General features: G+C 33.2%; 1 protein-coding gene across 1 annotated transcript; it reads right to left on the minus strand.

Moving 5' to 3' along the window:
• Positions 1-516: 516 nt before the first annotated feature.
• On the minus strand, positions 517-12,915 carry LOC126702636 (uncharacterized). The gene is made up of 14 exons (XM_050401400.1): positions 12,322-12,915; positions 9,801-9,891; positions 9,581-9,665; positions 9,063-9,147; positions 7,777-7,846; positions 6,279-6,348; positions 5,132-5,177; positions 4,724-4,973; positions 4,452-4,657; positions 4,249-4,323; positions 2,734-2,803; positions 2,321-2,401; positions 1,041-1,120; positions 517-907 (listed from the first exon to the last, which is right to left on the minus strand). Exons 1-14 carry the CDS (start codon positions 12,435-12,437, stop codon positions 829-831), a joined length of 1,404 nt encoding a protein of 467 aa, XP_050257357.1. The 5' UTR covers positions 12,438-12,915; the 3' UTR covers positions 517-828.
• Positions 12,916-16,888: the final 3,973 nt, after the last annotated feature.

The following is a 16,888-nucleotide window of genomic DNA, read 5'->3' on the forward strand; positions in this document are numbered from 1 at the left end:
AATATTTTGTATTCGTCTTTATGCTCCACTAATCACAATTTGCAATTCATTCTTTTTTACCTTCTTTGTAAAATAACCAGGGTTTAAAATGGGAAAAAAATAATAATAAGACATCACGTATACAATTAATAGAGAATAAAGTAAAATACAAAAAGTTAGACAAAAGATTTCTATTCACCATTAGTCTGGAAAAATTATTCTATACACCAGATGCTCCCCTCACACGAATGAGGAACCCTTTGATTAGTTAAATTAATATAACCTACAATTCTGTTAAAGGAGAGAGCACTATTCTTTAAATTCTAAATAATTACTCATCCCTATGAGCGCTAAATGTAACATTTTTTTTTTTCACGACCAATTAAAAGTATAGGGCTCTAATTCGCAATTATAAAATATTTTCTTCAAAATGTTGACTTCACCGCATATCCTACAATGTCGTGTCCGGATTTTTCACATAAAGAATAAACATTAAATTTATTTTATACACAGAAAAACAGCTCATAATCACAATACTGTCACACAGCATGCCAAGAAATTCCAACATGCTATTCCTGTGATTTCCCATTATAAAAGTACGGTATATTTACAATTTAAAAGGAGGGAAAATTTTTTGAAAAACAACTGCCCAAAGTTGATATAGTTATAGCAACTTCAATTCCTGTATTACCTAACCTTTGTTATGTTAATTTGAACAAGCAACACTCAGTATTGTAGAAGTTCCGATAAAAAGTTGAAACTGTAGCATTCTCCCATCATTGTTTTTTACCTCTATGGGCTCCAATTTGTGCACTTGGAAGAAAAAAAAAAAAGGAGGGCAAGTTAAAACTAAACATCATATACAGGTAAGCGCTCCTCAATAATGACACGGCAAATTGGGCATTTTTTACACTTCTCACAGCATGTACTGCAACACATTGGGAAACAATTAGTATCACACCAGAAAAAGAAAGTAACTGATTGAGCTTTACATGAAGAATGCATGTTAAAAAAATCAGGTGCATCAATGTGATTAAAAAAAAAAAAAAAAAAAAAGCTACCTGCAAAGGATACGATGCCTACATGGAAGCAGGACCACGCAAATCTCTCTCTCAAAGCAAACCCTACATAAAACTTTTTCCTGACCAGTGCATCAGGACAAGATTAAGGTATTAAATTGGATTAACCTTTATAATCAAAGTTATTCAGGATTGAACAGAAGATCTAAAAACAAACTAGAATGAGCACAAGCATGGATGCCTGCACAGATGAAAGCACAAACAACATCCTAGTTATCATTTTCCAATTCAGTAGGCAAAAGTAGCATATTTGATGATGCATTCAGTACCTTTCATTTCAGATAAATAATAAAACCAATCAACACACCAATATTTGTTACTGGGTTGCATTTGGCAAACAGTGCTTCAGAATAACTGTAAAGAATTTGTCGATCAAAAATCTATCATCAAAAACACCTATGCGTATCTCATTTTAACTTCCAATGTGATGAGAATATTAGGGATGATTACATAATACTACTTGATGTTTTACTCCTTGCAAATTCAGTTTCTAATCATGTAGTATTCTTTGGGATAATTTACTCTTAATTTTAGAAAATGGGGAAAAAAATAAAACAAATTGTACAATAAATCTCGAGTGGCAAAAAGGATTTGGATGCCAAGCTGGCATGGATTTCCTACATGAAGCAAAATCCATACTAACCAAAAGTTAATATTTGCTAATCATCATCATCATCACTGCTACCACCACTAACACTCTTCCCTACTTGACAGTTCCATTCTCACGACTTTCCCTAGGGCCTGCCTGAAAATCACGATTCTTAGCTCACCACAACCTCCTCGCTTAAATCTTGAGAATCATTGTTTAATAAATTATGGCTGTCCAGAAAAAAGGTAGAGTTGTTTTCGCAAAAAACTATAGGAAAAAAAAAAAAAGGCTGCAAAAATCGTGGATGCCAATAATGTTCATCAACAAATGTTGACATGCATTTCATCACAGGATTTACAACTGACTACAACTGAAAATCATACAGTCCAAATTATTTTTTTTTTCTTGCAATCCTGTGTATGTTCAATCTAGGAACCACATACAGATATTTAGCATATCTAAACTTTAACTCCTTGTTTACGTCTTTGTCCAAAAAACTCCCCAGGAGAGATTAAGTTGTCAAAGAACAGAAAATTTCTAACTAGTAGTCACAAGACAAGGTTTTTTCTTTTTTCTTTTTTCTTTTTTCCCCTTATGCATGAAATTAACAACACAAGTTAAAATTACATGTCCATATTGTCATTAAACTAGTAGTCAAGGATGAGAAAATTACATTTTGAAGCCTTTCATACTCCTGTTGGCTGTATTTTGTGATTTCTGTCTGCTCACCCAGAGCTGCTTGCAGTCTCCAAACCTGAGATAAATAACAACAACAATCAAGCCTAAGTCCCAAAATGTTGGGTTCGGCTAAACCTGAGATAAATGAGAATCATTTTTTTTTTTTTATATAAGTAATAAGTTTTATTGATATCAAAAAGGGACACCCTAGTACACAGGGAGTGTACAGGGGTCAACAATCAAGTACAAAAATTACAAGAATAAGAAAATCAAGGAAAGAGGTGAATGATTGGTTTTGCAAAGCAACCAACCATTTTGAGAATCATAAATACAAAACAAATGAAACAGAAGTTGTCTCAAATGGAATTTTGGAATTTGCCTAAAGTTGATAAAGAGAATTATGATCACCTCCTCAGCAAGATCCTTTTTAGGCATTTTCTTCACAATCTCAGGAGGATAACCGCTAAAAGTGTTATACCTGTGTGGTAAGTAACCAAATGTACAAAGATCAGCAAAATTGCAAACTGCAAAACCCTTTCATGGATTTCATATGGAAAGTGAAGATATAATGCAGCAACTAAAGCTAAAATGCCACAGGCAGAAGGGGAACCACTGCACTTTCAAGCTGGGTTTTAATGTTCTAGAGATCAACATACACTACCTGAAACAAGGACACTGCATTTTCATATTTGGACATCATTTGGTTGTAACAATCTAAATTAGAAAATATTCTTTGTCTTGTTATCTAATCAAAATTTTAACAATGTCTAATGTACCATACATTACCATTGAATCTAAATTTTGCATGAAATTGTCAAGAACATCAATTAATCAGGGAGCAGATAAAGACAACAATGACATGAGGCATTTTTTTATTGGTAAGTTACACATGCATCCAATGGGTCTTGAACCAACAACCTCATCCTCCACCAGGGAGGAGGTGCCATTTGAGCTAGAGCTCATTGAGATGACTATATCACCCCTAAAGTAATCATTTTGCATTCATAAATATTTATATTGGAAAAATTAATTTACTCAGAACAGAAAATTTAATTTGCAAAACAGACCACAGAACAACTCAAAAAGGTACAAGAGATGAAAATATCATTCTTTTATTGGCAAGTTACACAGGCATCTGGTGGGTCTTAAAACCATGACCTCGCTCCACCATACTCTCACAAGGTGTCATTTGAGCTAGAGCTCATCAAGATACTGCATCCTCTCCCCCCCCCCCCCCCCCCCCCCTTTCTCTCTTCCCTAAACAAAGAAAGCATTTCTCATTCATAAATCTTCATATCGTTGGAGAAGGTATTAAAAGAGTTAACTAGTTGCTGCAAGAAATTCATATTCTAAAAGTACTACACTAGCATATTTATGGGGAAAATTACACTTTACCCCCTTTTACACTTACTCTCTTAAACTATTACCTGTGTAACTCTTGCCCTCCTAAACTATGCGAGTGCACACTTACCCCCTTATACTATTACCCATGTAACACTTTGCACCCCATCCCATGGGTAGTAGTTTAGGCAAGTGTGCATTCTCATAGTTTAGGGGGGTAAGTGTAAAGGGGGGTATAGTTTGAGGAGATAAAGTGTGCATTCTTATAGTTTAGGGAGGGTAAGTGTAAAAGGGGTATAGTTTAGTGGGGTAAGTGTAAAGTAAAAGGGAGTATAGTTTAGGGGGTTAAAGTGTAAAATTCTCTATATTTATGCCAAAAAATAAATTTTAATTTCAACAATTTTGCATCTAAGTTAAAGTTCTTTCTTGCATTTTGCTCTCGAACAGATACAGAGTGATGTTCAAGCAAAGATAAAATTAGTAAAGTGGATATTTTGTTACCCAATCACATATGCAACCAAAGTACATTTATAACATTTGCATACAGTGCACTTACAATAGTAAAAGTAAAAGAATGCTAACCCTGAAGCTCCCTGATGGAATAGTCGGGCTTGTTCTTCTCGACTTCCTTCATCAATGGACCACCAACCCAGTAGCCTGGTGTTGAAGATTTTCAGATCAAGAATTAGTCCATAGCACTTGCACTGGTCAATCGTTACATATTGATTCAGTAAATTCAGTGTGACCCATTTAAGCTTTTCTTCGGAGGTGGAAGATGTCATTACCTGGAACCATGGTGCAAGTACGCCAAGCAGTCATGAGCTCTTGCAGAAAATCTAAAATATGATCCTGTGCCAGTTCCACTATGAAGTAACAGTACAATTTTCTCCACCAATCTAGAGGTAGCAAGTAGTACACCAGCGCCTTGAAGTAGGAAAAGAGGTGCAAAAAGAAGTGGCAGTGGTATATCCTTAGCACTAGCAGGTGTTCCCTGAAATTGGAAACCATCATAAGATATTCCAAAAACTAACCATTACCATAACTCAAAAATACATACCTCTAAGCGCATACAAAGAAGGATTTGAAAACCAATTACTGGAATTTTCATGATATGGCCACCAATGTCTTGCAAACCGCACATTCTTTCTTCCTGCAGATCCTCCTCTGGAGAAACTACTAAGCCACTATTCCAGTCAAGATATCTAATAGTTGTAGAAGATGAACTAGCTTCCCTTGTAGGAGAGTTTCTATGAATCACCGGATTAGACCACTTTGTACAAACAAGAAATGCAAAGCATTCCGCAATACTGTTGTTAACCAAAAAAAAAAAGTTTTGGAATTTATTTGTCATTTAACACCTTGAATATAAACATCAATGTGTCAATATCACAGGGGGCAAGGGAAACACTATTTAAAAAAGTAAAATTTAAATAATACAAATGGCATTAGAGTAGATTAATCATACCCAAAATTTATAAACAAGTCCCACCAGCCAAGAGCACCTACATCACCTGCAACATCATGTGTACATGAGTACAATGGATCAATTAAATAATATCCAGATTAAGTATCATTATTGAAGGTGAAAGAATGGATTCCTTCATTTTTTTCCCCTTTTTGTATAAGTAGAAATTTGTTGAAGAAGGAAAATAGGCTGACACACAGGATGTTCAGTCCCATTTCAAGGAATACAAATTTTATATATATATATAGAGAGAGAGAGAGAGAGAGTGAAAATCAGCAAAAGACATGGAAGGAATGCCACCATGGACCCTCATCCAGTCATACAAGGACAGAAAAATACACTCTATATTAGAAAGGTAGGAAATTCAACTCCATCAAAGACCGTCTTGTTTCTTTCATGCCACAAATTCCACGACACAAAGAGGCATAGCTTGCCAAACCTAAGCTACTCTATGGCGATGAAAACGCCCTTGCGAGCGCATTCCAAAAGATCAATCACAGATTTGGGCATCAACTGGGTCATCCCAAACAATGCAAAGACAAATTACCATATATCAGTTGCCAAGGAACAATGGAGTAGCAAGGTTTAGTCAATGAAGTATTATTTTTTAAATGATGTTTTGAAGCTCTGCAAACTTAGTTGTCCCAGTTAAGAAGATACTTCTCAGCTTCTCTATGACACAGGTGCAGGACACATACAATATGGACATGTCAATACAATGAATTTTATAAAGACACCAAACACTCAAGCCTCTATCATTGAGAAGGCCACATTACTTACTTTGCCTTATTTGACTGAGTGGTGTTTAATTCATCAGCCTTACGTTTCCTAAAGAAGTCGTATTGCATTTTTCCTAGAAACATTTTCTAGGTAGGGTAGAATATAAAATTTTTTTTACTAGTATCCTATCAATCTAACTATATTAATTTCCATAATAGGAATAGATCTTATCTTCCAAAACATAATTCCAAGCAAGGACAATATAAAGTAGATTGTAATGCCATTAAACTATTGATAAATGATAAGGTGGTAATAATACAATGGATCATGAGACCGTAACATAAAGCTTATGCGAATAAAAGTTTTACTTAATATATGCATTTTATCATAATTAACTTTGATAATTATGGTGAGTAAGAGAAATTACCACACAGTTTTAGGAGGGTAAAGACTGTAGCAGCCGCAAAGAAGACCATGGAGATTGCAACCCAAAAGTGCTACATGCAAAATATCAGCAGATCACTTAGTAACTGTGAAAACTTAGAAGTATGTTTTTAAATAAGTGAAAATTATATTTAAAAAGAGAACAGACAGGGAGGATGAAAACCAGACTGTTTTCAGAAATGCTTGACAATTTATATTACAAGCCAATGCATTTCAACATGCCCAAGTTTGTGATCATAATACCTGATGTTGAAGTTAATAGCCAGACATGTGCTGCTTATAAAGAATATAAAAATAAAGCACAGCGGAGGATACATAAAACAAATAAAAATTGACAGATTCATTTCCACTATTTAACTAGCACTTTGAATTAAAAACCAGTGAATGTCATTAAATGACCAAGAATTTAGCCAATGCAACAGTTTACTAACAAAATTTGTAACCTAAAAAACAGTAATTTCATAGGAGACATAATTTTGTTATTAGATAAAAGAAGCTTACCTATTGGACAAGACAAAAACAAAACAAACATATATCATATCTTGTTTAGAGTGGAAAGGAAAACAGCAGCAAAGAGTTGACAAGATGGATAAATGACATCATTTTTGCAGACTCATATTTTATAAGTAATAATGCATCAATTAAGCGCAAAGGGGAGCAACTCCTGTACTCTAGATGTAAACAACAGGCACACCAACAAGAAGTAAAAGCACAAATATCAAGCATCTCATTTTTTTTGCAGACTCATTAGGATTGCCTCAATGCAAATCTCGGTCTATCTGTTAAAGTCTTCATAAAATCATTGCTTGTATTGTCACCCAAAACACGGACCCTACCTTGGACAAACCAAAAAAACATGTTTTTTATTCTCAATCATAAACACTTGTATAAAAAAATTGCATAGAGACAATTTGGATCAATAAGATTTGTGACATCCTTTTTACTACCAATTTCTCTAGAAATCAAAACTCTTCTCCAATATGTTTCAAAATTTAGAACTGCTTTAAATCAAACCACACCATTGGAATTACTTACTTTCTGTCTCAAGGAGATAGACATGCTTAATCGGTATAATGTAATAATACAAGCTCTAGCTACAGCTATCAGGACAGAGCCTCACCCTAACCGCCTAATACTCAACTCAATTCAGTTCATTCACACCCATTTAATCTGTTAGCAAATCTACCCACACACCCAACACCAACCCCCCCCCCCCCCCCCCCCAAAAAAAAAAAACAAAAAAATTGCTTGCTTCTCACATCATGTCAAAAAGTTCTCAACATTTAACCTCCTCAGAACATTCTTTGTCATCCTGTTCTTTATTTGAAACATTAACATTCTCTTCAATAAAAGAAATAAAATATTACAGAAAGCATATATTTATATTAAAAAAAAAAGGAATTCCATATGACTTCACTTCCATTATTCATTAATAATATATCTCAATCCTTGGACAGTAGAGCAACTAATTTAATACTTACAGGAAGCGTCTCCCATATAGCCTCATCACTCATGCTTTCTTCATCTCCAGGCATCAGAGCCCTGCACATTCTATAAAAGAAATGAATACATGTTAGGTAGAAACCCTGAAGCATATTTGATCAAAATAAACTCATGATAATAAATCAAAATTTAAGCGTAACATTGTGAGCAACATGTGATGTGAGAGGATGCCAAAGGCCTTTTGGGGAGATGATAATCTCACCTCCCATAAGTATGGGGTAGTGGGTGAGGTCACTAGTTCAAATCCTGTCAGATGTATGAGTTAATTACAAGTGGGAGGGAAAGCAACGTGAAAGAGAAAGCAACAGTCAAAAAGAGGATAATAGGAAGGGATAAAAATGTATTATTCCAGCAATAAGTTGTAAAGGATGAATCCTTGGAATTCAAGAGAGGATAAAAGAAAGAAACCGGGCATGATAGCAGGCAAGTTGAGGTCATTCAACTTCATGCATCAATAACTGAGCAATCTATTTTTATTTTGTTATTAGTGATAAGCTTTATTGATAAGAATCAAGTGCACCAAGAACACAGGACGTATATTTAGTTACAACAAAATCAAACTCGAAAGCTACAATGATAAACAAATATAACAAATTTGAAAATGAAAAACGAGCTGTTGCTGTCATCCATTCAAACATGGTCCTAAGATTAAGAAACTGCTGTTTCAGATCTAAACTTGCTCATTCACACCCCTCAAAGCTTTGCTCATTCCTCTCCCTCCAAACACACCAGATCAAGCAATAAGGGATAGCCTTTCCAAACCTCACTGTTCCTATGTGGCTTAAGACAGCCTTGCCAACAAGCTAGTAAATCAATAACTCCTCTAGGCATCACCCAATGAACCCCAAAAGGAACAAAAATCATATCCTACAACTCAGCAATCTAATTGAGTTCAACCAAAATGAAATAAAGAATTTTTTTTTTTTGGGTAAATACTCACACATGACAAACCCAAGGGGATTCGAACCCCCACCCTCACCCATATCACCCCACACTTGTGAGGCGAGGTGACATTTGGCCCCCTTCCCCACCCCCCCCCCCCCCCCCAAAAAAAACCCAAACAACAACAAAAAAAAAAAAAAAAAAAAAAAAGAATTAAAGAGATGAAAACCAAGCAACACTTTTGCATTATTGTATATATCTTATATGATAGAACTTAGAACCAATGAGTTAAGCAAGATTTTTATGACCTTTCTTTCAAGCAGTAATATATAACACTTACAAATATAAAACGAAAAAAAAAAAATCATGAGAAATAAAATACCTGAAATTGTCAATTAAAGTAATTATTTCAAGTGCCAATAATGGAAGAAAGACTATCTTCAAGTTTACAGCTTCAGAACCAAGAACTGCACAAAAAGTATTGCATTAAAAATTGAGACTTGTAAATTTCTTGATTCTTGATTTTCTTGATTCTTGAAATTTTTGTACTTGATTGTTGACCCCTGTACACTCCCTGTGTAATAGGGTGTCCCTTTTTTATATCAATAAAACTTCTTACTTATCAAAAATAAAAAATTGAGACTTAAGAACTTAAGGTGCTGCCATTATGGCAAAAAGTAAAGCCTTCTAACACAATGAATCAATCAAATGGTATAAAGCTTATATGTGGGTAATTGGAAACCCCATGATTATGAATTAGCTCAACTGTAGTTAGCAAGTCAAAAACCAAATATATTCCCCAGGCATGAAAAGAAAAATAAACAAAATAACTGGAATGCATGAGAACTAGTTGTTAATTCCCAATGGTTAAAAAGCAATAGCAAGGCATCAGCTGTTTACCATAAACACTCTCAAGATATATACAAAGGAGCAACTCAAATGCAACAAGCAGCGGTGTTGCAACAATGGCATGGCACGGTGCCCACTGTCCAAGAAAGAGAAATTTTAGTGGCACACATTGCAGATCTTGATCATTGATTTCAAATGTTCTAGGTCACAAAGCTAATAGGAATCACTCTAAAAAAGATCTCCAGAATTGCAGAGAAGCATAGTGACATACATGACGATTATGTGGAACTGATGGAGCAGGTAGTGAGAATCTTCCGCGGGCAACAACTGCATGAAATATCCAAAGCGGGAAAAAAACAAACCTGCACATTGAACTCATTACATTTAGTATTAAACCAAAATATTTTTTGGGAGAGGGGGGGCAGAGAGGTTTTATAGATATAAGATCTTCTTTCTAAAGAGAAGAGATTTGATTCGGAACTATTATATGTCCATCCAAGGTCCAATATTTCACATACATGGTATTGGACAGAGCAATCTGATCAAATGAATTCAATGAGTTTATACACAAGAGTATCATAAACTCTAGATTGCAAGAATTTCATTTTCTCTTTACCAAATAATCAAATCCCAATAATGTAACACATCAGTTATCTTCAAACAACATATTGAAAAGAAAAAATTCAATAGACAAGTTTTGGCTTCTTCTTTTTGTCAGCCATCTTAAACAACAAAGTTTAGGCTACATTACTACAAACCCAGAATAATCTACAACTTTCTACTCTTTTAATACTTTAACAAACCAGCTAACTTGTGCCACAGCAGATGTAAACCTTCCTCACCCCTATTTCCGGTCTTCAATGTTGTCAGGCTATCATCAGAAAAATAAGATTTGGAACCCTCAACCACAGCTCTGTAAGTTAAAGAACAGGACATTGAGGAATATCCAAAAGGCATTTAGGGAATCAGTCTAATTCTATCTCTGTTTGTTCCGTTAGAAGAAAGGAAGGATCCCAAAAAATCAATCCTTCTTTTACTAGTTGAATCTCTCTTTGATTGATCAAATGTATATTATTCTGAATCCTCATTACTAATGGAATTGAAATGATCTCTGGATTGATCAGATCCTTTCAATAGGATAGATTGATAGAATACTTGGACCACAGGCTTCATCCATATCAAGATCAAAGAAAAACAAATTTGCACCATCCTAGAGGATCTCCCTAGCACTCTGCTTTCAAACCAACAGCAGGGCCCGACCAGTCAGCTCAAACTCATAGACAATTTTGCGAGCAGCATCCATCTAGATAAATTTCTTCTCTTCTATGTTTGCCATTGTTTCTTATGATCTTGGATGAGTTTCAGGTTTCTCATATAATAGAACATTCTATACATGACACTGAGCTAGTCTCCCACCACAATAGGCAAACTTGGAAGAACAATTGATGAAAAAATCTCACATTTTAATTGTACAAGGAGAAGCACAATAAAATCATGCTCCAATACTCTTGAAGATGATCAGCCATAAGTGTGGGTATTGCTCCTTGAACTGCATTTGTGAACATGTCCTTTCAATATGAAGAAACAAAACCTATCCAACAAGTCACAAACCGAATTTTTCTGCATATCTAACCCAGTGTTAGATCCATTCAAGAGCTCCCTGAACAGAATAAACTATTCAAAATCACTCATGTTCCACATTTATTTAATACCATCATTCTTTACATGAGCACTTCTGATCAATTTAAATTCACCGCCAAAACATCAAACCAGAAAATAACAGAGGCTATGCCCTTGAGCTCTAGTTCTAATACACCACTGTATGACCATTAGGCACACAATCCAATGCAAATACATCTTCATTTTAAGGCCAATGAGAATTTTTTTTACCCCACCCCAAAATGAGAAAGTGTAAATTCCTACAACGTCAATATGAATTTAAGCTTTACTCTCATCTTTCCATTGAGAGACTTCTCTAGACATGTTAATAATTCACAATACTTTCAAGATTGTCTCCTATAAGTTTACAATGTCCGGATGATTTCTTTTAATTTATAAATTACACATGCACCCATTTCTTTTCCTTTTTTCAGTTGTGGTATAAAATTTTAAGGCTACTTTTTGTAACAATTATCATTTCTGAATTTTACATGCATTATCCAAATCCATTATTCTGTTCAATTCCTTTGAACATAATTGCATAGCACTGCTTGCATAAAAACGATGCAGTCATTTTGCAAAAAAAAAAAAAACACAATTTCACAGTATATCTAATCAGGGAAAACATCTTGCAATTTGGCTCTTTTTCATCATTAAAAACAAACAAACAAAAATCTGCAAAATTCTCAAAACAAAATATGGATTAATGAATTTGTTGGTCCCATAATTAATATCCTTCATTCAGTTCTAAAAGAGAGTGGGGCATAACTTCGTGGGGTCAAAACTGAACTTACGAAACACCAAAGAACCATTTTTTACAAGGTAAATTACCATTCAGTGAAAAACACAAAAACAAAAAACAGAAAACAAAAAACAAAAAACAGAAAACAAAAAACAAAAAAACAAAAACAAAAAACAAAGAAACCCCATGAATTTTTTCACCGATTTAATACCCCAAAAGAAAAATTGAAGCAAAACCCATAATTTTTTTAAAACTTTTCAACGCCACAAACATTGTGAAAACAATCAAAATCCCAAAAAACCAATCCAACCCAACAAAAATCAAACACCCACAAAAACAGCAACAACAAAATTGAAAAAAAAAAGACAGAGAAAAAGAAAGGAAAACTGACCACCAGGAGTAGGAGACGACATGATCGAGCTTGAGAACCAGCAATAGCGTGAAGCAAAGGAGAAGGGTGTGAGCAGCTACACCCTGTACAGACTTCAATACTCTCCTCCAGCTCATTCTTTTTTTAACCAAACCAAGCCACCAAAAAAAAACAAAAAAAAAAAAAGAGAGAGATACAGAAACAGAGCAAGAATTTTCAAAAAACAGAGAGATTTATCATATGAACATGCAAAATACTACATGGGTTTTTTTTCATTTTTGCGTGTTGGGTTGTAATTCTCAAAAGGAAAAGGGAAGATTAAGAAGAAGGTTTACAGTTTTTTTTCCAATGGGCGCGAGAAAAGAAGAGAAGGGAAAGGTAAGGTAAACACGCATTAGAATAATGGCAAAATAGCACTAGCGACAACATATAAAAAACAATAATATATATTTTCTATTTGATCTTATGAATATAAAACAAAACGCATAACTGCCTCTCTCTCTTTCTCTCTATAGTACTAGTAAATTCTTTCTCTTTCACACTCTCTTTCTCTTTCTAACTTTGCTTTCACGGCAAAGTAAAGGAGAGGAACAGGGTGTTTGTGTTTGGAGGTGGTTTTGGGGTTTGAAGTTTGAACCCAAAAGAGAAAAAAAAATGGGGAAATCCCTGAAGTAGGGTGGTGAGTCTGTCTCCTTTGATTTGGGCGCTCCTTCCGGGATTTATTTTTTTACTAGTTCAAAAAAGAATAGTTTTAAGTTTTGTTGGGATTTTTTTTTTTTTGAAATAATTATTTTATTATATATATAATTATTAAAAATAACATTGTGGAAACTTTTAGACTAAAATGTAAAATTTACCTTTTATGTTTAACTAGAATTTACTTCAGTCATCTAACTTTGCTTTCATTTGCTAAAACCTTTTCATCAAGCCCTCATAGTTGAAACACTCTAAAAAAAAAAACTTTTGTTATATGTTGCAGTTAATTATCTAATTTTTTTTCCAAATTTTTTAAGTTAAAAAAATCCAATTAGTGGTTGAAAAATATTTTCCATAATTTAAAAAAAAAATAGCAAATGTTGACAAAGATGCTAAGTTAAATAAACTTAAAACTTAAAGGACTAAAAATAACGAAAACAAAGTTGGAGGACTAAAATTAATTTTGGAAAAGCTTAAAAGATGAGTTCTGCATTTTAGCCAAAAATTTATTTTGAATATTGTGTTTTGAAAACATTTTTTTAAGCATTGAAAATTTCAATTTTACACTGGAATCATTTTTTTTTAAACACAATTTTAGTGTAAAATGTATTTACACTGAAGTTATGTCTTCAAAACATGATTTTTAGTGCAAAATACTACTAGTATATAACATTACAATTTCAAGACAAAAATTGAAATTTCCATGCATATAATCGTGTTTTCAAAACATGATTTTCAAAGAAAAGCTATTCTCCTGAATAATTTTACCACAACACTATTTTTAATAATTAATAATAAAATAATATTATTTTCCCAAAATACTTTAGTTTTGCTCGTTTCCTTTTTTTGTCTTAAAAAATCATAGGAATTGAATTTATTATATTTATTTTATGATGATTGTTCTTTATCATCATATTAAGATAGTAATTAGACTTTGGTGTAGATGGGATATCAAATGTCCTTCAGTTGACGATAAAGGACTTTATTAGTTGAACTAAACTATAACTCACCATTTCCCTCGTCTTGTCATTGTTGAATGAGATGTGTTGTATATGTTGTGAGCAGGGAAACGTTTAAAACTATATGCAAACATGATACTAATGTTATATATTTTTTGTGCAGATTAGTGTTTAATATAAATGGGTTCGAGTCAAACAGGTCAACTTGCTTTGATGCAATTGATAAATAGGTCAATCTCATATTAACCTACTTAACACATAATCAACTTGAAATTGGAATAGTTCATTATTAGTGTCAAAATGGGTTAATATGTTTTTTCACAAACTCATTTAACCCATATAAATAAACCTCTTCACTATCCAACATAAATTTGAAATTTAAATGACCAATTGAGTAATGAAAAGAAAATTAATGATTATATTGGAATTTCCTTCTATAAAAACCTAAAGTCCCTAACTTTTTTTATAAACCAAAAACAAATAAGAATAAAAACTCTCGTTTCATTTTATTTTTCTTAGATTGTGAATTTTTAAATTTATTTTATCATCTCCAATTAAAATTGGCCCATTTTCATGATTTGAATAAAACATTACAAATCTAAAGGTTTATTTAATGCAACATTATTTAAAATTTAAATAACATAGCACCATAGGATTTGTTTTGTATTGCTATAGGAAGTATAGCTTTAGCTGTAGAGTTTTAGTTGTAGAGCTTTTGTGATAAAGTATTTTTACTTAAAACAAATTTTAGCATTTAACATGTTTAACAAACTACAATGATTAAGTGTTTTGCAGTTATTACTTGCAACACCTTCTTTTTGTTCAGCGATAATATTTTCTAGAAAATTAGTAATTTTTCAAAAATTATTTTGGGTAAATTGCAAATTATACTCTTAAAATTTTAGGATGTTTGGATTTTACACCCTAAAGTTTCAAAATTCAGATTTTACCCACTAAAGTTTGGGGTATTTAAATTTTACACCCTAACGTTTCAAAATTTGGATTTTATCTCCTAAATTTTAGGGATTTGGATTTTACTCCCTAAAGTTTGGAAGTGTTTGGATTTTATACCTTAAAGTTTTAGAATTTGAAGGTGTAAAATCCAAACACTTTTAAACTTTAAGGGTAAAGTCCAAAATCTGAAACGTCATGGTGTAAAATTCAAATACACTAAACTTTAGGATATAAAATTCAAATACCCTAAACTTCAGGGAGTAAAATCCAAATTCTGAAATTTCAGGATATAAAATTCAAACACCTTCAAACTTTAAGGATGTAATTTGCAATTTATCCAATTATTTTTATAAAACTATCTTATTTTCCTATATTTGGTAGCAACCTTAAATGAGTTGAAAATAATCTTCTAACTTTCCTTATTTAGTTTGCTGTGAGATAAAATTGTTTTTCAAAAAAATTGAGTGGAAAATAATTTCTAAAAATAAACCATGTTTTTTCTATTGACTAAAAATAGTTCTCCTTTTACTCATTTTCTCTGATACTAACAAAAACTAAAAAACACACAAAACTACTTTTATAGAAGGTTTTCCATCAAAACAAATGAAGTGCCCACCAATAAAATGCATGAAAAAATTCAATAAATATGATTTTATCTAAAGAAATTATTATTCTCTCTCTCTCTCATTGTATACATAAATATGAAATTCGATCATTATGATAATTATTAGAGACTTTTTTTTTTTTTTGGAGAATCTATCATAGACTTATTTTGATTGTGTTTCTACAATAAATTTGATAATTATGCTAATCATTAAAATATATTTATTATGATAGTGTATTTATATGAAACTATTAAATATATAATTATGGTAATTATTAATATGTACTTTTTTTTATAGGTCATTTAAAGAAAATAATTAAACTCATTTAAAAATATATATTGGAATATTGACAAGGGGCAGTGCTACTTATAGTTTAGGGGGTTCAAATGAATATGTATATATATATATATATATATGTAGGGCCCGATAATCTGTAGCCCTGGCCCATTCATTCATTGGGGCCCAAGGCCCGAGCCGAGGAAGGTTATAGCCAAGAATAGGTAATACAAGTACAAAATAGTCCTGGGACACGGCCGAGGACGATTCAGTCCTCGGCATGTCCGAGGTCCCCCCTGGAAGGAAGGACAAAAACGGAACAGAAACAGTTTGGAAAAAATCTAAAAATATCTATGTCAATAGGGAATGACACCCTAGATAGTTTAACGACCAAGGACAAAGGGAAAGCTGCACTTACTGCCATTCAATACTCTGCACCTGACAGAGCCATACCCTTCAGCTTTTACAACCACCCCCAACCACTCTGGGTATGGGCTGATGAGGCAAGTATCAGTCTTGAAAAATCGAACCCCACACGTGAACGTTGGATAAGGAAGACAAGCTAGTATAAAGGGAAAAATAAGCAATCCGGAAAAAGGAGGCTGGGAAAAAAGGCCAAAAACCAGAGCCTCCCAGCCTGCCTCCAGGAGAAAGACTCCCAAGACAAACACGATTTAAACCATGTATGAACACCACGAAAAACCCGCCGTCTAGTGACTAAGACCTAGCCTTTCAAACCCATGCTCTATAAATGATATTGTTTGGGCCTTTTTACGCGCGAACCCAACATTGTTACGGTTCGTTACAAATCGTGTCCATACAATATATATATATATATATCACTAGTTTATTTAACGCTTAAAAATATTTTTGCACACCCTAATCACAAACCAGTCCAAAACCAAACGACAACACAAATCAGCCTATCCTAAAATCAAATAACAACACAAATCACAGATTACTCACTTTCTTTGTGTATGATATAATCTTTGATCTCATTCTCATTCTCATGAATCTCATCTTTATTCTTTATCTGACTTTCTCAGTTTATCTGAATCTAAAAGCAAAGAGTGAGTGTTTGTAAGTTGTGAGTATCTC

The sequence above is a fragment of the Quercus robur genome, chromosome 10 (assembly GCF_932294415.1).
Source record: "Quercus robur chromosome 10, dhQueRobu3.1, whole genome shotgun sequence".
Lineage (NCBI taxonomy): Eukaryota > Viridiplantae > Streptophyta > Magnoliopsida > Fagales > Fagaceae > Quercus > Quercus robur.

Coding starts and splice junctions, on each gene's coding strand:
- LOC126702636 (XM_050401400.1), bottom strand. CDS start 12,437: ATGAGCTGGAGGAGAGTATTGAAGTCTGTACAGGGTGTAGCTGCTCAC. Junction 6,349..7,776: donor CTATATGGGAGACGCTTCCT/GTAAGTATTAAA, acceptor TTTTGCATGTAG/CACTTTTGGGTTGCAATCTC. Junction 4,324..4,451: donor TACTTGCACCATGGTTCCAG/GTAATGACATCT, acceptor CTTCAACACCAG/GCTACTGGGTTGGTGGTCCA.